At 38.6% G+C, this 23,597-nt stretch overlaps 1 protein-coding gene across 4 annotated transcripts in view; it reads right to left on the bottom strand.

The window, feature by feature from the left end:
- CCDC68 (coiled-coil domain containing 68) overlaps nucleotides 1–22,201 on the bottom strand; it is a 51,855-nt gene extending 29,654 nt beyond the window's left edge. The window contains exons 1-6 of one of the 4 annotated variants that reach the window (XM_049697642.1): nucleotides 22,026–22,199; nucleotides 12,783–12,862; nucleotides 5,127–5,335; nucleotides 3,907–3,993; nucleotides 2,230–2,370; nucleotides 1,108–1,233 (exon numbers count right to left, since the gene is read on the bottom strand). In XM_049697642.1, the coding sequence (XP_049553599.1) occupies nucleotides 1,108–1,233; nucleotides 2,230–2,370; nucleotides 3,907–3,993; nucleotides 5,127–5,243 (471 nt within the window). In that variant the 5' untranslated portion in view covers nucleotides 5,244–5,335; nucleotides 12,783–12,862; nucleotides 22,026–22,199. Of the gene's footprint in view, nucleotides 1–1,107; nucleotides 1,234–2,229; nucleotides 2,371–3,906; nucleotides 3,994–5,126; nucleotides 5,336–12,782; nucleotides 12,863–16,318; nucleotides 16,617–22,025 lie in introns of those variants that run through there. The other 3 variants (XM_049697644.1, XM_049697645.1, XM_049697643.1) reach the window with 3 other exon arrangements.
- Nucleotides 22,202–23,597: the final 1,396 nt, after the last annotated feature.

Below are 23,597 nucleotides of genomic sequence, written 5' to 3'. Positions count from 1 at the left end.
AGCAGGAGTTATACTAAAAGACATAGGAGAGAAGTCTTCAGCGGGCAGCCCATAGGCCACACTTGGGAGTGTTTCAACTGACTTGTAACTGACATGCGCACCCACATCTGCTTGTGTGTTTAATAGAACTCAAGATTTTACGGTTAGAAAAAAAAAGTGTCTGACTTCCCTTGAATATACCAGGTGGGCATTCCTGCCCAGACACTCCCTTTGCTGGGACATGGGCACTCCCGTCCACACACACCTGCTCACTCTTTCACGTAGGTACTTTACCTGCACCCTGCGTGCCTAGGCATTTGTGACCATCATCACCCCAACCTGAAGCTTGAGGGCGTGTCGCCTATGCAGTGGATTCCTACTGTGCTTCCCTGGGGACCCTCCTAGGGCCTGAGCTGGCAGAGACCCAGGTGCCCTACCCGTACCTGAATGAGCTTCCCTGTTTTGAGTTTTGGCAAACACACACATACACACGTTTCCCTCTTCCAGTCCTAGAATACATTCTCCAGATAAAGTTTTACTGGCCCTAGGACACATATTTCAGATTCAAAAACAAACAAAGTGTAGGTGTGTGTCTATGATATAGAGACACCCATATACACACACATATATAGTTGTATGATTTTATATTTTAATTTATATATTAAATATAAAATATATAATTTTATATGATATATATATATGTACATACACATACATGTTTTTGTTCGTTTACTCTGAAGAATGTATTCCAGGACCAAAAGAATTTTGAAACCATTTATGTAGCCCAACTTTTTCATTTTAGAGTCAAGTCAGAGAGACAGAGTGATTCAAACTGGGTCACCTAGTTAGTCAAAGGCAGAACCAGAAGAGAAGCCACTGGCCAGTGTCATGAGGCCAGCCCTGATTTCTAGGCTGGGTGGCAGGGCTCTGGGCAAGGGAGGTATACTATCCGGGTACCAGGCTAAACAGGGGTTGGGGGAGATCAGGGCAGAAGACGGGCAGCCTGCCCGTCCAAGGTCTTGCCAAGTCACGTGGCCATTGCTTGTTTCCCATCTAACTCCTCCCCAGAAGAGAGACTTGAACAGCTTGGAGCTTAGTCCACCAGTATGCAAGCTGCTAGCTCGGTACCTGGAGTAAGTGTCTACTGTCCTCATGCTTCTTTCTAACTTCTTTAGACTGTGTTTGATAGTTTTCAAATAATCTCTGGGCCACATTTCTCAGAGCCACTGCTCCTGCTTCTCTGGAGGCTTCGAGCTAGAAACAAAAGGGCACTGTGCATGTTTTGACTTTTACAATAAAAAGGGTTAAAGACAGAACTGTTTGATGGGCAACCAGAAACACAGAGGCTGTAACCGTACCATTTGCACCTTCATAGACAATGGGTAAGAGGAAAGATGCTGTTATCTGGTAAGAAGAAAACATAAAATGAGGACCCCCTATTTATTGGGGCTGTCATGCAGGTGATTTGCACTGGCCAGGCCAAAGCGAGCTCTATGAACATCAGTGCCCTGCATATATAGACCACACCCCTGCAAAGTGTTCCCCAGTGCCGCATCATTATACACGTATTTGCAAGCGTTTTCGTATCATTGGCCACAACGGTACTAAAAGACATATTTCCTGAAATAGAAGGAGGACAAGATTGAAGTATTAGGGGCAATATCGACAACGTGTCACGAATCTTTCAAAGATTTAACCTAAAGAAATAATCAAGGATGGCTGCAAAGATCTACCTACTAAATCACTGTAGGACTGTATATAAAATAAGCCAAAAAAGGAAACTATAAGGCACCCAACAATAGATTAGCTAAATAAAACAATGAGACATTTGACTGAGTGCTCTAATTAATACGCAAGTTTTAATACCTAATTATTACATATATAAAGACTTTTAAATTTTACTGTAGTAAAAACACTTAACATGAGACCTGCCCCATTAACAGATTTTTGAGTGTACAGTACAGTATTAAATATAGGCACAATACTGTACAGTGAATCTCTAGAACTTATTCATCTTGTACAACTGAAACTATGCCCATTGAACTTTTGTAAAATTATTTTAATAATAAAAATCGCCTTCAAAATAAAACAGTGAGACTTAATTGATCAACTGTAAAAGTGCTTCTCTAAGTATGTGAGCACATGTGTGGATTTATGGATGTGTGTGGATGTCTATCTAATTTCACAGATCCACAAATCTATCCTACTGGCACAAAGTACAAAATCAGAAATTTCTCCTACTACTCATACCTTGATTTTCAACACTTCATTCTCTTTGTTCATTTCTAAGAGCTGTAGGTCTTTTCCTTTTATCCTTTCCATGAGCAGATCCAAACTGCAACAAGAGGGGTCCATTTCAGAGTCAAAGCCATTTTGAACGTGTCGACAGTGCTGAAAAGAACAAACAAGAAAATCATTCACCTGACTTTTCCTTTTCTCTACTAACTCTGATAACAATAATTATCACTCAGTATTACATATTTCAAGGAAGATTCAGATCAACACAAATAAATCTTTTGAATCTCAAATATCAATGGGAAGTTCCAGATGAAACGCAGCTGGCCTCTCTATTTGCTCAAATTTGAATAGATTCTTATATTAAAAGGAAGGTAGAAGTACATCTTTCATGCCTTTTATATTCCCTACAGTTTAAAATATACTATTAAGACCTTTTAAGGAGATAAATGATATCCACAAAGCCAGTTGTTTGTTTTTTTAAATCTAACTTGTCGGCTGACCTTCTGTGGTTTGAGATGGCCGAGGCAGACATACTGGCAACACAATTCATCTGCATTCCCAGGAAGCTATTCCTATTAAGGTGTCCAACAACCTCCCCATTTTTATAGCCAATGGTCGATAACTAGCCCTCAATTTACTTAACCCACGGACGCCATTTGACACAGCGGTCCCTCTTCACTTTCTAAAACCCATTTTTTCCCTTCTCTTCAGTAGCTCCATTCTCTCCTGTTTATCCCCCTAATTCACTAGCCTCACTTCTCAGCCTCCTGTGATGGATTCTTCTTCTTCCCAACATCTAAATATCATAAATCTCAGGACTAGATGCTTAGCTTTTCTCTCCTTTCTATCCACACTGATATGTTCGGTGATCTCCTCCAGTTTCAGAACTTTAAATACCATCCTTACTCCCAAAATCTCTACCCCATAGCCTGGACCTTCTATACCAGACTTCTACCCTCAACTCTAGAATCAGATATCCAACTTCCATCAGAAACCTCCACTCTGATAGGCAACTCAACATAGTCAGAACTGAATGTTTGATCTTTCCTATCATTCACAAACATTAATCTTTTTTTCAGTTTCAGAGCACTTAAGAAAATAATTGGAGTGAGTTGTGTCAGTTTAGGAGCTGAGGATGATAAAGAAGACTCTGTTTATACATCTTACACTATGTTCTAGTGTTCTCTGTGGCCATCCTGCAGAGTGGATAACACTGACATTGATGAGGTGCATGTGGCTCAGGTGAGGTCTAAGCTGGCATAATCCAGACAAGGCTAAGTGCACATCATTTGACCTTAAGAATAAAAGGCTGGTCACAGGGGAGGGGGTGCATTTAAGCTTATTGACTGATCACGCAGCGTAATGGCTTCAACTGGGTGTCCATTGGTGTGGCCCAGGTGAACCTGTATGTATCCCGGCTGAGCCAATATCTTCCCATACAATTTAGATAAGTAAGCCAAGTTTAAAATATTCAAGTAAGACCTGGCCATTCCAATCTGATCCTACTAGTGACATCTGTAGTTAAATATACATATGCCCATTAACATCTTTAGATACCAACAAAATATTTAATACTCATCATTCAAAGAATAATTTAATAATATCAAAAAGTTATTTAAAGGAAGTCTATATGGCTTTACGTTCATTTACTGAAGGAATAAAAGTGGTACATTTTGATGAATTCATTACCTTTGCATCTTGTTTGTGATTTGTACTATTATGTCGTACTTCATCTTTAAATATTTGATTTTGGATCTTTTCCAGAGTAGTTCGAATCTAAAAGAAAAGAAAAATATTTTTTTCAAAGGCATTTAACACCAAATACTTTTTTTTTTTCTATACCAGTTACAGAGTACCAAATTTATCTAGGAAGTATTACATCTGCGTCAATCTCAGATTTAAATGACTGCCATTGACCTAACTTGCATTTAGGCTAATATTGTTTAGATTGCAGAAAATGAGCATTTGGTCTTTACAACTGTTTCTTAGGCAAACCTAAAATATAACCCAAATGAATATTATACCACAAAATAATTACAATTTAGTAATTAGTATTTAATACTAGTTAGTTCTGTTTTTTTCTATATAGTAATTTAGTACTAATTTGCTATTTGGTAATTACTATAAAACAATTACTATTTGGTAATCATTACAAAATAATTACTATCCAATAAGTACTGCAAAATAATTACTCTCTAGTAATTACTAGAGAATAACTACTATTTAATAATTACTAGAGAATAATTACTCAGAGGAGATCATACAAATTTATGCATGAAATACAAGCCCCGTGTCTTGGTGACCTATGGAATTGCAAGACACTCAAAGATAAATTAATCGCTCTAAGTCACAAACTAGCTATGTCCAAATTTTTCCATCTGTTCTAAAAAGTAGTTCATGAGAATATATACCTTTGTCAGACATTATCATTGGATTCTCATAAGATTTCACATTTTTAATGAAGTAACATGCCAACATGTACAAGTCATTGGTGATAGTGGCTCTGAACTGCTTGAGAAGGAACAAGGTAAGGAGAGACAGAAACTCAGCAGGCATCATAAATATCTACTTGGCAACAAAGTATCAATACTTATGAAAGAACTGAGAAATGATGTAAAACAGTAGGACGCAGTGGTGAATAGTGTGGGACAAATTAAGTGCTGATAGGTGTTCTGAACCCTCCTGGCCCTTTATTCAGTTTTAGTCCAAGTGTAGGAACAGAGGTTCATACCCTCAAGAGAAATGACAACGCATGTGTTTAAATTTCAGCTATCAAGGTTGTCCTTTGCCAAGCTAGGTTTGTTCTTCCTCACATGTTCTAGGGAGGGAGAAACAAAGCCCACTAATTCATATCAGACTTTATTGTAAAAAATCATACCATGGTAACATGATTTCCAGTGCCCACATACCTTTTTCACATATTCGGTTTCTTCAATAATGTGAGCTGACGTGGACTCATACGAGGCAGAATTATCTTCTATCTTCCCCTTCAGGGGAACTGTCGTGGTCACTGTTACTGCTGTCATTGTGAAGCCCAGCCCAAATCAGTTGGACAAAACTAACCTCCTTGATGTTATAATTATGTGGTTTGTAAACTGAAAGGAGTTCTGTATTAGCACTGTAATCAAATATAGTAAAAAATATTATAAATTATGGAAATCTGTATATATCCAAAATTCAGGAATTAATTTAACATTAAAACGACACCAGTTGAAACAGTCATTGATTAGAAACTTAAAAATTAAACTGAGAATGAAAAATGGGAAAATTTTCTTTTCATTCAGTATCAATTAGACTATAAAACCTCAAGAGTAGAGACTATGCCTTATTCATATTCATATTCTAGCACACTGTAAGTGCTTAATAAATGTCTGTGGGGCTAATAATACAACAAAATCATATATATATATAAAACTTATATACATGTATGTATATCACTTTATACTTTACAGAGACCTCTAATGTACTGCATTTTATTTAACTCTCAGTAGCCTGTAAAGGCCATTTACTCAAGAACTATTTGTAATAGTAAAAGATTTGGAAAAGCCCAAATGCCCACAAAAAGAGGACTGACTGAATGAACTACCTACGTCTATAGAGTTTTCTCTAGGATATATTTATTCAGTGAAAAAGCAAGGTGCAGAAAAGGATACATATAATTTCTCTAAGAAGAGAGAGTAGGATAGAAGGGGAAAATCTGTAATTTACAGTTTTGACGCTGAAAAATGTAATTGTTTTACCTAATTATAAAATAAAACTAAGTTAAAAAGAAAAAAGAAAATCCTCAAAAATAAAAAACTAATAAAACAAATGAATATATCTGCATACAAACTTGGTGGCATATCCTCATGAATTACTTGAAGTGACTTTAAAACATGCACCAGGGACTATTTTTCCCAGATGTGATATGTCCTAAGAACAAAAAGAATCCCCAAACAATCTTAAACCGTATTCACTAATAATACTTTTGGTGGAAATATTGGTATTGCTGTTCTGAAACTATTATATGTGTGTGCACACATTCACATGACTCACTCACATAAATGCATGATGTAGAATAAAGTCAAGAAGTCATGGTCTTAATGTCTTAAGAACCAAGATTTTTAGCATAAGAGAAGAAGAAATCCAAATCAGAGCCAAAAATGTTATGTAAAAACCTTACAATCCAAACTGGAACCATGAGTAGAAAATAATGATTTATTTTCCTTTAAAAATGTATATTCCAAGTCTATCCACTGAAAATTTAGAAACAGAAGCAATTAACACTCCCAGTGCCCAGACTATGGTCTCAGTACACTATTTTCGACTAAAATGCAACCAGGGCTTCTTGAGTGATTTAGATCTGGAGCAAGAAGTATATAAGGTGAGCCTGAGATATCTTGTCATACCAGAAAGCAAAATAGTAACCAAATACTACTTGAATAAGACACAAAAACCAACCTGAAGAGGAATGACTGTGATGGATTAAAACATATCAAAACTTTTTTAATTCCTGAAATTATGTTGACAAGAGAAAAACCGCCACCAACAACAACAATCCTCAAACTCAATGGAGACGGGCCACGATTATACTAAAAATTAGCCCAGAAAAAGGGGTGAGGGGGACACCAACAAGCATTGGTCTTGCCTTTATGATATGAATTTACCATGTATTTCTTGGTAACCAAACAGTTGATTAGGAAAATTTTGCTACAGAATTTCTGCTAATAAACCCAAAAGGACTGATAGAATTAGAAAACCTACATTTTGCAACCCCTTGTGAAGTAATGGATCTAAGCCACAGTCATCAACCAGCTCTAAAAACATTAGGTGAGAGCTTGATGAAGAATGCATCAACTCGAGGGACCCCACTAATCAACCTTAACAGAAAACTAAAAAACAGACAACCAGACGCTATGCTCTCTAGATGTGGTACAAGCACAAGTAGAAAGCATCACCTATGAAGTATGCAGCCCCTCTATCTACTGACGGTAAACATCTGAGAAAGAGGAAACTGTTCAATGACTCTACAAAGGTGAAGGTTGCAAACAGCCAAATCCAGATTATGTAAAATTTTACAGGGCAAATAATTATTCTTTCCACAAATTAATTATAGGAAGAAAGATGGGGAGAAGAGAAGAGAAGTTGCCAGAAATTATGAGACTTAAGAAACATATGACCAAATGCAATATGTGAATTTTCTTTGGCTCCTGATTCAAATAAACCAGCTATATAAAGACATTTTTGAAACAAGTAGGGGAATTTTACCACTGACTGGATAACGGATGATGTTAAAGAATTATTGCAATTTTGCAAAGCATTACTTGTAATTATTGTAATTTTAGGTGTGATAATGGAATCGATATTCCTTAGAAAGATCTTCTCTGTTAGTTATACATACTGAAATATTTGCAGGTGAGATAATATTACATTTGAAATGTTAAAGAGAGTATTTTACTCTAGTATTTAAAGAGAGGAAAAAATGGGGTGAGGTAAAAATCAAAGAAGTTTGATAAAATGCGCAGAATTGTAGAAGCTGGGTGAGGGCACATGGGATCCCTACAGTGCTCTACTATTTTGTTTCTCTTTGGAATTTTCATAATAAATAGTAAAGGACTAAAAAAATAAGATAAAATAAAAGTCCTGTAAGGTAGGATTATTAATCTCATTTTACTGATAAGGAAGCCAAGAATCTAGTAGGTGCTATTCATTTACCCAAGATCACAGTAAAACTAACAGAGCTGAAACTCAAACCTTCGTCTTTTGGACACCAAGATCAAAAGTGTTTCTATCACATTAAGGTCAGATTCCCTAGTGGGAAAAAAATTAAAATTTAGCAATGACCTATGCTGTTAAAACACACAAAGAATTTTCATATTTGCTAGCATCACTTTGAAACTAAATAGCTTCTGGGGATGACTCAAAGTCCTGCATTTATCCTTTAATCTTCAATGAAATTGACAGAGTATGCCAAGAATTTTCCATTTTATGTTAAATCCTCTTAGACAGCCACCGTGGCTTCTATTTGTTTCAGGGGAACTTGATTTGGCCGTAGCAGCTCTGCATGTCTGTTTTTTGCAGAATGTGAGCGGAACTACTTCTGTTACTTGGTCCTCTGAAGTCTCTTCCGGGATTAAGTTCTTAGTCCAAAACAACATTTAAATGCTGGAAGTAAAAGAAATGCCCACAGAGACAAGAAATGATGTGTTTGGAAGTGAGAGAGGGATGGTCAGGCTGGAGTGGTGGTCATCAAACCATGGCGGGGAGCCCAGTCTGGCTTCCAGCCTGTTAGGACAGCTTATGAATGGTTCTTACATCTTTTAATGGTTCAAAAAAAAAAAAAATCAAAAGAAGAATAACATTTCGGGACACATGAAAATTATATGAAGTTCAAATTTAGTGTTCACAGATGAAGTTTTACTCTAAAATAACCATGGCCGTGCACTTACGTATTGTTTATGCTGCTTTTGCACTGTAACAGCTCAGTTGAGTAGATTCAACACAGAAAATACATGGCAAACAATGTCTAAAATATTTTCTATCTAACAGGTCCTTTACAGAAAAAGTTTGCCCTCCCCTGGGGTAGAGTATGGCAGCAGGTGGGAGCAAAAGCAGGGGGAAAATAGAGGCAAGCAAAGCAATTGACTTGGTCTGAGTTGTTTTCTTGTTCTTCAATTCAATCGCCCTTGATCTATAGTCGCATTTGTTTGATTCACCGTCTCTTTTCTTTTTAGTGTGTTATATAATTGTGTACATTACCGAATGATAAGGGGCATTTCATCACAGGAATTAATCACTCTTTAGAATGGATCCCACTGCATTCTCAGTCTTTCATAATTTGAAAATTTCATCAGGCCTCACATTATACATCCTAAAATATATTCTCTTATGTGACTTTTATTCTTAATATCAAAAAATTCTGCTCCACAAATGAACCTATTTATGGAACAGAAATAGACTCACAGACATAGAAAACAAACTTATGGTTAGGGGATAGTGGTAAGAGTAGGGGGAGATAAATTAGGAGTTTGGGATTAACATATACACACTACTGTATATTAAATAGATAAACAACAAGGACCTACTGTATAGCCCAGGGGGGAACTACACTCAATATCTTGCAATAACCTATATCTTGCAAGGAACTACACTCAATATCTTGCAATAACCTTTTCTTTTCAGAAAAGAATCTGAAAAAGAATATCTATATGTATAACTGAATCACTTTTCTGTACACTTGAAACTAACACAACATTGTAAATTAACTATACTTCAATTAAAAAAAAAAATTCTGCTCCTTAACCAATGTTATTTCTCAAAACATCCTCCCTCCTCCCCTCACTGGTTGGGCCAACTTAAACAAGTTACATAAAACCTGAGCCCCGACTTACATATCTGTAAAATAGGGGTGATAACACCTAGAGTTGTAAAAACTGAAGAGTTTTTTAAATCCCTGGTTGCAGAAGGCACTCAATGGACAGTAACTCTTAAAATTCTTGCTCCGATTATTTTATATTATGAACAACCACAGAAAATAAGCAGTCCGTAACAGAGAGGGTAGATCATGCCTATCTGGTTGCAAAGTTTATATGCAACTCTATTTATAGGAAATCAAATCCCATTTCTCTTTTGGTTCAGGAAACTTTCACGATCACAGTCCTTCATTTGTATAAAGAAACCAAAGGGGAACTTAAGCCAGGAAAGTCCAAATTGCCATATGGCGTTACCATCCGGGGGAAAATCTATCTTAACATTTATTTCTGCCAGAAGTAGTTTAAGCAGATAAAATTTTCAAAATAAAACACAATCAGTTAATTAAAGTGAGAAAAGAATTTTATTTGTTTTATGCTAGAATGGATTGAAGACAGCTTATAAGTGGCATCAAGCCAAGAGGTATTATTTCCTAGATCAGGCCTTTTCAAACAGGGCTCCCCAGGGACGGGGAGGCACTGCCCAGACAGGGCTTTGCCGTCTGGACTTGAACCAAAGCAGCTCTGCTTTGTTCTGTCACACACTGAATTTTTCCATGAGACTTTCTGTGAACAAAGAATGTTCTACAGCTGAAAGGTTTGGAGGCAGACTGCCTAGTTTCATGGCCTGACTCTGCCACTCAGTAGCTGTGTGACCTTAAGCCATTCCTTAACTTCTCTGTGCCTCAGTTTCTTTATCGGTAAAATTCAGATAATATTATTATTAATAATAATAATATAAATAATAAACATGTGGTTGTGAGTTAACATTTGTCAAGCACTTATAATAGTGCTTAGCACATAATAAATGATTAGTACATGTTTGTCAAATAAGTAAATAAAGCCATTATCCACAATTACTGCTGACAAGCAGTCTGACTGGTAGAAAAAAGTCCGGTAATACTTTAAACAGTCTGCAGATCGAGCTGGGCTGTAAAGGAAAATCCATTTGGGGGTATTTTAAGACTAGCAAATCCATAGTATTGATTATTTCTTGATAATGCGTCAATAATTTGTCAACATCCCCAGCTGATTATACTAACATCCAATGAATAGTTTACCATTTACAAAGCAATTCATACACATTATTGTGAATTATTATCCATGTGGTAAACCAGCACAGCACTGGGCACCCAGGATTATGTAACCAAACCTACTTTTCTGATTAATGACCTAAGCATGGCTCAACCATTATACAATAAACACAAAGAAGGCGCCTGTTGTGGGTTGAATTTTGTCCCCCCTTCCATTCACATGTTGAAGCCCTAACCCCCAGTACCTCAGAATGTGACCTTATATAGAAACAGGGTTGTTGCAGACGTAATTAGTTAAGATGAGGTTACACTGGAGTATGGGGGACCCTAATCCAATATGACTGATGTCTTCATAAATAGGGAAAATTTGCACACAAGGAAAACTCCATGTAAAGTTGAAGGCAGAGATCAAGGTGATGATTCTACACACCAAGGAATGCCAGAAATTTCCAGGAAACCACCAGAAGGTGAAGGAGAGCCTGGAACAAATTCTTCCTTATAGTTTTCAGAAGGAACCAACCCTGCCGACACCTTGATCTTGAACTTTCAGCCTCCTGAACTGTGAGACAAGAAAGTACTACGTTTAAGCCATTCAGTTTGTGGTACTTATAGTCTAGAGATTTTAACAAAGGAGTTCCCTTCCTTTATTTAACCCTTGATTCATTCATTCATGTATTAAACATTTATTGAATACAGCTGTGTTAGGAGCTGTGGCTACAGAAATGAGTCAGAGACCCCGCTTTCACGGGACTTTCAGTACAGGGGGGAAACAGACATGAAACAAAACAATAAATATATAGGGAACATAATCAGAGGTGGTGTCATGAAGAAAAGCGGAGGCAGGGTAACAGAATAAAAAGCGGCGCTGTTTTGGATGGGTGCTGAGAGAAGGCCGATCTGAAGAGGTGGCATTTAAGCAAAAGACGTGAATGAAGGAGGTGAAGCCGTGTGGCCATCTGGGAGAAGAGGATTCCAGGCAAAGGGCAGAGCAAGAGCTGAGGCTGGAACTTGCTTGAAGTCATGTTCTAAGAACAAGGTATGCAGTGTGGCCTACCTTTTTTTTTTTTTTTTTCTTTTAATGGGCAGGAATTTTTCTTTTAATAGACCGAACTTGTTAAGACTTTCAATTTACCTAAGGAGTTTTCTCCTTGGCCACTTAAAACAGGTCTAGCCCTGGCTGGTAAGGCTCCCTCAGGGTTGAAGGAAAGACAGGGACAGCAAAGTCTGGGATGCTGTCAGGTGCCACAGGGCACATGCAACTGAGTCCAGGTCCATGGAAGGAGTAGCGAAGGGCAGCTGACCACAGGGCAGCTGACCACACGGCAGCATTCTCAACTCATTTCTGTGGGTACTGATTGAAAAGCACAGTGGTGGACGCCTGGCTTGAATCTCCCTCCCAGGTATGTAGGGTCACCATCTGCAGGAGTCTTTTCAGGAAAGATCCCTTACTTCTCCTTCACTCCCTGGGGCTGGAGCACAGGAACAACTCCTAGACTCAGCCAATCGAGCGCTCCCTCCTGGAAAGGCCAGCAAAGGATTGTCCCTCGGGCTTGATAAGCTGGAGGCAGTAAAATCCCGTCATTATTCTGGGCAGGAAGGAGTCTGGCACAGAGAGTGCATTGCATCCAGCAGCAGGGACACCAGCGTGGTATCTAGTGACCAGTGGCAATGCCAGAAGAAGTCTATCCCCCTCTTGTTACAGGCTGATCTTTGCTGAGGTACCGGGACTGGATTCTCCCATTTCCATACCTAGTTTTCCCATCGATTCTGGAAGATGAATTTACTTCCAGTAAATTCCTTTCCTACTTAGGTTAGCCAGAGTCAGTGACTCTGTTTAGTGACCGAGAGCCCTGTTTTCGCACAGTTTCTGAGTTTTCACCTCCTCAGTTCTGAGCTAACAATATTGACAATTATCTCATCATTCTTGGTCACTATGATAGAGAGCTTTGATATTAGAAACTGAAAGAGTAATTTACAATAAAAGTGTTACAAGGGTAATTAGGTTATGTGATGGCGGAAAAAAGCTAATATATCTCCAGACACTTGAAGAGACTGGTCATGTACTGAATGCTGAATAGCACACCTGTTCTGCAGCGACATTACATGGCACAATGGTGACATCCAGTGTCAGCTGGCTAAATCTCAGGTGACTGTGCAGTTTACCTGAAAATGATGTACAGTATATCAAAAGACATGCATGTTAACACGGAGCCCAAGTAACTGCAATGCTGTTTGCAAGAAATAATCTAAGATTTTTAAAGTAGAATTAATTTTTATTCATTTCTAAATGCTACTCATTTGTATATACAAATATATTTATATCATAGCCAGTGCTATAGCAAGCTCTTAGATATGAAATGAAAGCTATTTAGTTTGGGGGGAAAAAAGGATTGAAATCCTAGTACAAACACAATGTAAAATATATACTATTGACAAAGCACTGTGCCATTTACCAAAAATTATTTTCCATATATTGTCAGAATTAATCATCCCAACACACTGTGCTATAATTATTACCTATATATCTATATCTGTCTATATGTAGGTATAAGGCAACCAAGTCACAGAAAAGTGACAAGTTTTTCAAGATCATAAGTTAATCTTATCACCTGAACCCAGATAGACTGACCCCCAAATCCAAGTGTCTTTGTAATGAGAAAATCTATCTTCATAGTTCACTGGTATAATTTGAAACTTTGAAAAACAGCTGAAGGTTTCGCCCAATGACCAGTATAGCAGCTCAACTGCAGAGTGGTGCAAATCACATGAATCCCTTCCCATTTGGGGAAGAGCGAGGGGACCGGGATCTGATGACAGCCCACCACATGCGGGCTGGGGTATGCTGCCTTTAATAATCCTCATGAACACCTGACGCGGTTAAGTGTTATTGTCCCCATTTTACAGATGAGAGAATGAGCTCCCCAAGGTCAAGCAAAGACAGCTCGTTAATGATGGTCATGGACCCCAACTCACAGGGCTTGAGCTCTTTCCAAATTTCCACTTTGTCTCCTGCTGCATTCTGAATGGACTTCCAAGCCTAGTTTCTTGGGTCCAAGCTCATTTAGTAACGGGGGTTTTCCAAAGTAAATGACTAAGTAACAGTCAAGTGACTCCTGCCATGAGCCCCCAGGTGTGTCCTTCAGGAGCCTAAGCAGATGTTGTCGCAATAGATTTATTCCACAAACAGAGGCAGTGTGACTCCATGGCTTAAAGATGAGGGCTTCGAACTCGGTACTGCCCACAAGACTATTTTACTTCCCCACTAGCTGAGCAGCCTTGGAAAAGTTTTTTTTTTCAATTCCTTTATCACCATTTATTGAAATTATTAATTTTTACATATTGAATTAAATTTTATCTTTATCAAAAATCAACTGTTTTTGGGGGGTAAATTTCTGGATTCTCTTCTAATCTATTTCGGTATATGTCTGTTCTTTTTTTTCATCTTTTTTTATATTTAATGTTTATTTTATATTGGAGTATAGTTGATTTCCAATGTTGTGTTAGTTTCAGATGTACAGCAAAGTGATTCAGTTATGCATATAGATCTATCCTTTTTCAGATTCTTTTCCCATACAGGTTCTGACAGAGTATTGAGTAGCATTCCTTGTGCTGTACCGTAGGTCCTTGTTGATTATTTATTTTATATATAGTAGTGTGTATCTGTTAATCCCAAACTCCTCCTTGGAAAAGTTTTTAAACTCCCTTAGGCTTTAGTTTCCTCAACTGAAAAATCCAGATGAAAATGTTAACTTCCTTATAGAGTTATATGACAACTAAACGGGATACAGCATCAAAAGTGCTTATGGCGTATCTGACCATAATACAAATTCAGAGAATATTAAGTAATTATCTTTATGTTCACAACTTATTGTAGACATTTACTTACAGGGCATCATTTGAAAGTGTCAACACCTAAGCCCAGTTGTCCCCCCTCTTCTCATCCCCCCATCCCCATCAGTCAATTACTCCTCTTGCTTTGACCTTCTCAGTTAACAATCAACTTAAAAGCCACTTATGACTCGTCAGTGAAAAAAACATGAGAAGCAGTTATCACTGACATATATCTCAGTCATCTGTAACATTTATAAGGAAGGTGCCCTTTTGGAAAATTTTTGTGGCTTTATTAAATATTTTAAGAGCAAAAGGCTCAGGCATTTACAAAATATCTGTAGCTTCCTAAGCTGGTCTTGGGATATCTGAGCTTCAACATCATCTACGTCACTTTAAAAATCATCCAGCGAAGGAGGGAAAAACAGATGATACAACGTGTGGGTGAGGATGGAGAGTAGCCGAAACTCCTGTATGTTGCTGGTGGGAAAGCAAAATGTGCAGCCACGCAGGACAGCAGCACTTAAGCAGTTTCCTATAAAATTAAGCACAGACGGTACAACCCAGCAACCTCTCTCCTAGGGGATTTTTATGTTCCGTAAAACACAAATGTTTATAATTGCCAAACACTGGAAAAAATTCAAATATTCATCAACAGGTGAATCCTACTCATCAACACAAAAGAATGACCTACTGATACCCACAGCGATATAGATGAATCTCAAATGCCTTATGCTGACTGAAAACAGCCAAATCCAAAAGGATGCATATTCCATACTCCCATTTATATGACATTCTAGAAAATCTGAAACTATAGGGCCAGAAAACTGAACTGGGGATTAAGAGTGGGGGAGGGATTGACTACAAAGGAGACACTGGGGAATATTTTGGGGGGTTGGAGAGTGGTGATGGAACTGTTCTCAATCTTGATGGTGATGTAGGTTCCATGATTGTAACCATTCGTCAAAACTTACAGAACTCTACACTAAAAAAGATGGATTTATACGCTTTTATTTTTTAAACCGTAATTCAACAGTACCCTAGAAAATGCAAAGTGCAATGGTGATTTCAAAATCCAAGGAACTTCACTGATTATACCAGAACTAACTGGAAGGCACAATTAGCTGAATTTGTTTTCCTTAATTCAAATTGTTAACCCCTCCAGAAGTGTAAATGACAAAAAAAAAAAAATAGTGACAGAATCGGAATTGTTAAAAAGCAAGTAACTGATTTGCTGACAGGTAGTTAGTGCCGTTGCCCCTAGAAGAATAGTCCATGAAGTATGACATTCAATATTGTGATAAAAACAAGGGAAATCTTAAACATCTTAAGAAAGTTAATCATGATTATTATTTACTAATGTGGAAAAGTAGGAGGAAATATATAAAAATATATAAGACGTATTCAAGGATATTTGCAACAAGAAGATTTAAATCTAATTCATGAACCTAGAACTCCTTATTTCATCTACCCATTCCTTTTCTGATCATCGTCTAGATGCATGTTTTCATTCTTCACAGTAGAGCATAAACACATAGACCATTGAGGCAGTGACTACAAAGTCTATTAAGGCTGACCACCCCCTGAAGCAGCCCGGACCCTGTGCTTCACTGCCCCCTCTGCCCATCCTCCTATATCAGGAAGAGGTTAGACTGATCCCAGTGCGGCATCCTACCAAAGTCCAGGGGCTAATAGAAAGATACAAGGCTGAGAAGCAGCTCCTGGCTCTGGGTGAAACCAAGTTCCTTATACCAGATCACGTGACCGTTAGTGATGCGTGAGTGAACTCACCAAAATAACTAGAAGAAGTTTACAGCTCAGTGCTTGAGTAAGCCTTCTTGCTGTTGGTGAACAGACACAACAGGGGGAGCGTGTCCACTCCAATTTCCAAAAGGTGAGAAGGATGAAGATGGATTCCTGTAATTGACATTTGACTCTCAAGAGACAATTGGAATGACATTGTCAGTGTAAGACTAGAAAAATACATTTGTTATAGAAATTTTTAAATTCTTACCAAGTTGAGAGAGAGAGAGAGAGAGAGAGAGAGACGTTGCCAACAGAGACTTAATTCATCTAACCACAGATCAGCAAAACATTAGTGTTATGAGCCACGAGTTCAGCAAGTTGTTTTGATATTACCAGCAGACAAACTGAGCTCCAAATGAGCACATCCAGCTTCAGAAAACTATACTATTTAACCTAGGCTACCTTATTTTCAAACTTTAGGAGCATAAAATTAAAATCCTTGCATTCCAAGTTGTCCATAAAAAAGACCTTCAAGTTATCTGAATGCTCTTTTTTTCCCCATAGGATCTTGCAATTTTAGCAGCAACTTACAGGCATTCAGAGACATAGTGTCTTCTCTTTAGTTTTACAGAATCTGCCAACATTTTACAGAAGTTTCCACTCAACTGGAGAAATCTATGTTAGAGCATAAGTTGTCAAACGTAACCCACTAAAAATGCATTTGTCTTAAGAGTTAGCACAAAGCAGGGTGAATGGGGCTAATTAAGAAAACAGCTCTGACTGAACTGCTGTTCAAGGTCCCGGCTTCCTAAGAGACATATAACCAAAAGCCAATGTTTTTGTAGTGTTAGAGAGTTCTTATTTCATTTGTTCTGTAGACTACTCATAGAAGAAACACCACCACGTAATAGGAACCTGGAATAATTTATTACTTTGGTCTAGCTCCTCTAAAGGTCCTGGAGGAACAAGGAGTGGCATTTCTTCTGTTTTAGATTTTAAGAGCTCAAACTAGTGCCTGATTTGGTAAATCAACAAACAGCTGTATCAGGTTCATCCTTTAGCACAGTCATAGAAACTACAGAATAATAAAACGAAAAGCATGTCAATCCAGATGCACTCCCTTCTACTTTTTGGCTTAAGGCTCTAGATGACTCATGCTTTATGTTAAGTGTGCCACTAAAATATGTTATTAAGAAGTGCTCATATCTTTAAGAGTAGTTCAGTTGTCACTGTTGGACCAAACACTCATCAAAATCCCCCAAATTTAAATGCATATCATTTGTGAAGAAAACGTAGCAAAGGAGACATAGGCTCTCTACGGAAGTTAACGTCAAGAGTTAAACGTCTTTCCATACAGATGGGCAAGAAACACATGAAGAGATGCTCAACTTTACTAATTATTAGAGAAATGCAAATCAAAACTACAATGAGGTATCACCTCACACCGGTCAGAGTGGCCATTATCAAAAAATCTACAAACAATAAATGCTGGAGAGAGAAGGGAACCCTCATGCATTGTTGGTGGGAATGTAAGTTGATACAGCCACTATGGAGAACAGTATGGAGATCCCTTAAAAAACTAAAAATAGAACCACCATATGACCCAGCAACCTCACTACTGGGCATATACCCAGAGAAAACCATAATTCAAAAAGAGTCATGTACCACAATGTTCATTGCAGCACTATTTACAATAGCCAGGACATGGAAGCAACCTAAATGTCCATCAACAGAGGAATGGATAAAGATGTGGTAGATATATACAATGGAATATTACTCAGCCATAGAAAGGAATGAAATTGGGTCATTTGTAGAGACATGGATGGACTTAGAGACTGTCATACAAAGTGAAGTAAGTCAGAAAGAGAAAAACAAAAATTGTATATTAACGCATAGATGTGGAATCTGAAAAAATTGGTATAGACAATCTCATTTACAAAGCAGAAATAGAGACACAGTATGGATACCAAGGGGAAGGGGGGTGGTGGGATGAACTGGGAGATTGGGATTGACATATATACACTATTGATACTATGTATAAAATAGATAACTAATGAGAACCTACTGTGTAGCACAGGGAACACTACTCAATGCTCTGTGATGACCTAAATGAGAACGAAACCCAAAAAAGAGGGGATACGTGTATATGTATAGCTGATTCACTTTGCTGTACAGTAGAAAGTAACACAATATTGTAAAGCAACTATACTCCAATAAAAAAAATTAAAAAAATAAAATAAAATTGAAGGCAGACCTCTCAAAGAAACAATGGAGGTCAGGAGATAGTGACATTACATGTGCTGAAGGGAAAAAAATGTCAACTAAGAATTTTATATCCAACAAAATTATCTATCAAAAATAAAGGCAAGAGCTTCCCTGGTGGCGCAGTGTTTGAAAGTCTGCCTGCCGGTGCGGGGGACACGGGCTCGTGCCCCGGTCTGGGAAGATCCCACATGCCGCGGAGCGGCTGGGTCTGTGAGCCATGGCCGCTGAGCCTGCGCATCCGGAGCCTGTGCTCCGCAACGGGAGAGGCCACAACAGTGAGAGGCCCGCGTACCGCAAAAAAAAAATAAAAAATAAAAAAAATAAAATAAAGGCAAAATAAATTCTCACATTTAAAAGAAAAAAAAAAGAGTTAAACGTCTTCTAAGTCCAACCTAGAATATGAAATGACCGATGCTTCCTGCCACTGGCACAGGATTTACCATTTACTACTTTCATGGAGTATCACAGAAAGATCACAGTTACGACATTTGGTAAATATCAGCAATCCATATCAGGAATATATTTTTCATAAATATAAATACAAGTTTGGCTCCTCTCAGTTATTTTCAAATTATGCTACCATGGAAGCTGGACCAAAATATCTGTCTTACCCCTTCAATGTGATTGCAGAAATGCCCATCACCTGGTAAGCAAAATGTGGCATAGCCAGCCAATGGGATGAACATTAGTTAGCAATAAAAAGTGACACATGCCACAACCTGAATGCACCTTGGAAACATTATTCTAGGTGAAAGAAGCCAGATGGTAAACACCGTATACTGTGTGATCTCATTGTATGAAGCGTCCAGAAAAGTCAAATCTAAAGAAACAGAAGGTAGATTAGTGCTTGCCCGGGGCTGGGGGTGAGAATGGTGAGTGACTGAAAACAGGCCCTTGAGATTTGGGAAGGATGGGGATGATGAAAATATTCTAAAATTGGATTGTGATAATGGTTGTACGATTCCATACATTTACTAAAAATCACTGAATTGGACACCTGGATGTATTTTATGGTATGTAAATTATACCTCCAATAGAGCTGTTTTTAAAAATAGCAAAATGAAAAAAAAAAAAAAAAAAGCAAGAATGCCTTACATAAAGTCACTCTTTTCCTCTGAGGTTAAAGAATAATTATAGTCATGTTTTTCTAATTTACAGGAAAAAAATAACTTGATGGATAGGATTCTCTCGATTTGAATTTTTCACCCCCTAAACGATTGCATCTGCTACTACAAGTTTAGTTTTCATTGAATTTGCATGAAATTGATATTTAGCTATTTCAGGTTTAAGATCTCAATATTTCATAATATTAAACCCAGAACACAGGATCCCTAAATTCTTTCCCAACCTAAGCAGAAGAGAAAACTGACTTGAATAACATATAAGTTCCTTTACAATTTTTTAATCTATTTCAATCAGTGTAAAAGAGTCTGTGATTTGAAACTAATCTAGTTTCTAGTTTCGGTCACTGTCAAAAAGTGATGGATGGTGATTGCTGTGATTCCTAATCTATGGCCTCGGGGTGTCCCGGAGGAGTCCAAAGTTGTGTAAATTCCATGAGGACAGGAATGTGTCTTATTTACACAAAGCTGTATCCCCCTGTGTCTCCTAGAAAGAACGTAGTGCCCTACACAATAAATATTCGTTCAGTGAATATGACTAGGCCCGAACATCCACAGACACACCAAATATTTTCTAAAACCGAGTGTATACACACACACACACACACACACACACACACACACACACACACACACATACACACACCGTACTTTTGGTTTCCAAATTCAGTGGATGGCTGTTTTCACGCTTAGTGAAATGTAAATTTACTTAAACATGCTATTAAATTGATAGTAACGTGTTGCCATTTTGAAATGCTTTTCTGTCGATAAATGGCCTTTTAATTTTGGTGTAAATGCCTCGCAGAGTCAAAGCCACTACTTTAAATGACATTCGCTTCAGAAACCTTCCGTTGTTCCCTTTTACAGCCATTATTCTAAACAAATAAATGTACACCTCACTTTTCAGTTTTGGCCAAATCTAGCTTAGATCTTCCGGCTTTGTCCAGATTTGGGGATTACAACTCAAGCCCACTGTCCAGCACATTATAAATCAATACGCTAACAAATAACATGCCTGTCATTAATTCTCAGAATCAGAAAGGTGAATAATACAACTGAAATAGTGTCTGTCTTTATTTCAAAAATCTCTTTTTAGTTAGTGCAGGTTTAGTTACTACATTTATTTAGCAAATCACAAAGGTAAAAACCTTGGGAAGTTTGCCTAGGTCACAGGAAGTGTAAGCCATTTTCATTCTTTCTGTAAGTGGTTGAGAAGCCTCTGCTTAGGTGCACATTCCTCTGTGTCAGGGCCCTTCACTCTCAAATTATCAGTGTAGGGCGAGAGCGAGGGGGGAGAGCCCAGCAGGAAGAAACAACAGCACCGATTGTGTGTGCTAGGGTACCTGAAACTCCAGCTCAGATCATATTTCTGAAAAGCCAGACTTCTGCAGAACTGAATATTTAATAGCATTAGGTTAAAAAGACATTATCTTTTCCCAATTGCAAATGAGAAGTAATTCCCTTTTGGACACTTCATCTAGTCTATATATACCAAGAAGTAAAAAAGGTTTTGATTCTTAAATCAAACAACTATAGTGAAAATGGTAAACAGACACAGCTTCAGCTACATTTGGAGCTAACGGCTTCTTCTGCTCATATATATATACATATATATATATACACACACATATATATGTATATATGTGTGTGTATATATATATATGTATATATAAATTTATTTTCCCTTTCGAAGAAGGTTGAAAAGTTACAGCCATGTCATCATCCAGTTTTGCACTGTCCTGTACAGTTCTTTCCGTAAGATGACACTGCCCCTTTGCAAAATTGCCTGGGGCTGAGTAACTTTCAGCTCTAAAATCCCATGACAGTAGAAAACTGTCAGCCAATAGTCTGTTCTCTTTTCGCTACACCTACAGCTACAGAAGCCAGCACGAATGAATGAAGGGTAAGACAACCACCTTCACTCGTTCATTTGTTTATGCTCTTAAAAATTTCGGGCACAGTAAGCCGTCAAAGTTGCCACGCGGGGGTTCACAGGTGACAGCAAGTTTTCCAGAGGGCTTTCTCCACCGCCTGTGAATCGCGGGGACCCCTGACCAAGGGACTGCGTAACACCAATCTAAATAAATGATCAGGTGTGCACAGGGCTATGGAGGGGGTAAGCTTTCTCGGGGAAGGCAACTCTGTTCCTGGAGGAGCACAAACTTCTCGCCCAGGGAATCCGAGCCCAGAAAAGAGGTTTACAGGGAGAATATGCTCCTTACCAAGGATCCGGTTTCAGGAAAATGCCCTTGGTACACTGGGCGGCGCTGGGGGGGGGGGGGGCGCAGCTCCAAGGGCACCTGGACACCCACTCACCTGGGGGGCGGGAGGGTTGACCTGCCCGCAGATCGCAGGGGCTCGCCTACCTTGGAGGGCGCTCAGCGAGCGCAGGGTCCAGGCGCTGCTCTTCCGCTCTGCTTGGACCTCGGGCCGGGTCGGCCAGGCCGGGCTTGGTGGCTCCGCCCCGCAGGGCGCGCCCAGGGCAGAGTCCGGCGCCCCAGCGGCTCCGGGGAGGAGCCTGGGCCCCCGCGGCGCCCGGACGCGCACGCCCGGCCCCGGGCTGCCTTCTCTGCATCCCAACACCCGAGTTCCCAGCACTGCACACCCCTCAGTAACTGAGTTATGTAAAGGGGAATAGTTGCTGCTGCTTTTTCAAAAAGGTTCTGTTTGCACTCCAGGTTCATAAATTTTTGCTTTTGTTGTTGATAATAAGCCTTTTTATTTTGGAGTAATTTTAGATTTACAAAAAAGTTGCAGATAGTACAGAGTTGCTTAAACCCGCTCTGCCGGTGTCCCCTAATATTCACATCTTACATCACCATGGTACAGTTGTCAAAAATAAGAAATGAACACTGATCCGTTACTATTGCCTAAACTAGACTTCACGTAGATTTCACTGATTTTCCGCTGAGATCTTTCTGTTCCAGGATCACGTTCAGGACCCAACGCTCCATTTAGTGTTATGTCTCTTTAATCTCCTCTTGTCTGTGACAGTTTCTTGGTCTTCCCTTGTTTTTCTTAACTTTGAGTGTTTTGAAAAATTCTGCTAAGCTATTTTGTGGATATCTATCATTTGTTTTTTTCTGATGTTTTCCTCATGATTAGGCTGTGGTTATGGGTTTGGGGGAGGGAGACCACACAGGTAAAATGTCCTTCTCGTTATCACATCCTATCAGGGGCTACACGATAGCAACAGGACTTGTTACTGGTGATGTTGACCTAAATGGCTTAAAGTAGTGTCTGCCCAGCAGTTGCTATTTCTCTTTCCATACTTTTTTCTTTGAATGAGTGTCACCAAATTCAGCCCACACTCCAGAGAGGAGGGTTGGGGAAACGCAACTCCACCTCCTGGAGCGGGGAGTATCTACTTTATTGTTTGGAATTATTCTGTAAGGTAGATGTGTTCCTTCCCTCTTAAATATTTATCTATTCAATCATTTATTTATAGCAGTGTGGACTCATACGTATTTAGTTTATAATTTGAGCTATAATTCAATACTACATTATTTATTTTGTTGCTCAAATTTTTACAGCTTTAGCTGGAACTCTTTCAGGTTGGCTCCTGTATCCCTTTGAAAGTTCATAAACTTTTAGACCTGAGGAGACAAGAAAACTTACTAATGATTTGCTCTACCCCCTCCCATGCAACAGATTTGGAGAACTGCAGCCCAAATCCCCCCCAATCCGAGGGTTTTTCAGTGTCTTCCTGGGAGCCCTACAATTACTGATTCCCACTTCAGTAATAGGAAGTAAAAAAAAAATTTTTTTTTCCCCAACAGATAAACTTGTGCATCGGGACCCAATTAGGGAAGTGAAAGTTGATAGTTCTTAGGTAAGTTTTGGTTAACTAATCCTTGTGGTTCTATTAAATAGATATATGTGTATGTAGAGATAAATCATGTTCCAAAGATAGTCATGGATGTTTATTACTACTTTAA

Source organism: Orcinus orca, chromosome 15, assembly GCF_937001465.1.
Source record: "Orcinus orca chromosome 15, mOrcOrc1.1, whole genome shotgun sequence".
NCBI classification, from domain to species: domain Eukaryota; kingdom Metazoa; phylum Chordata; class Mammalia; order Artiodactyla; family Delphinidae; genus Orcinus; species Orcinus orca.
This window is presented reverse-complemented; position numbering and strand designations above follow the sequence as displayed.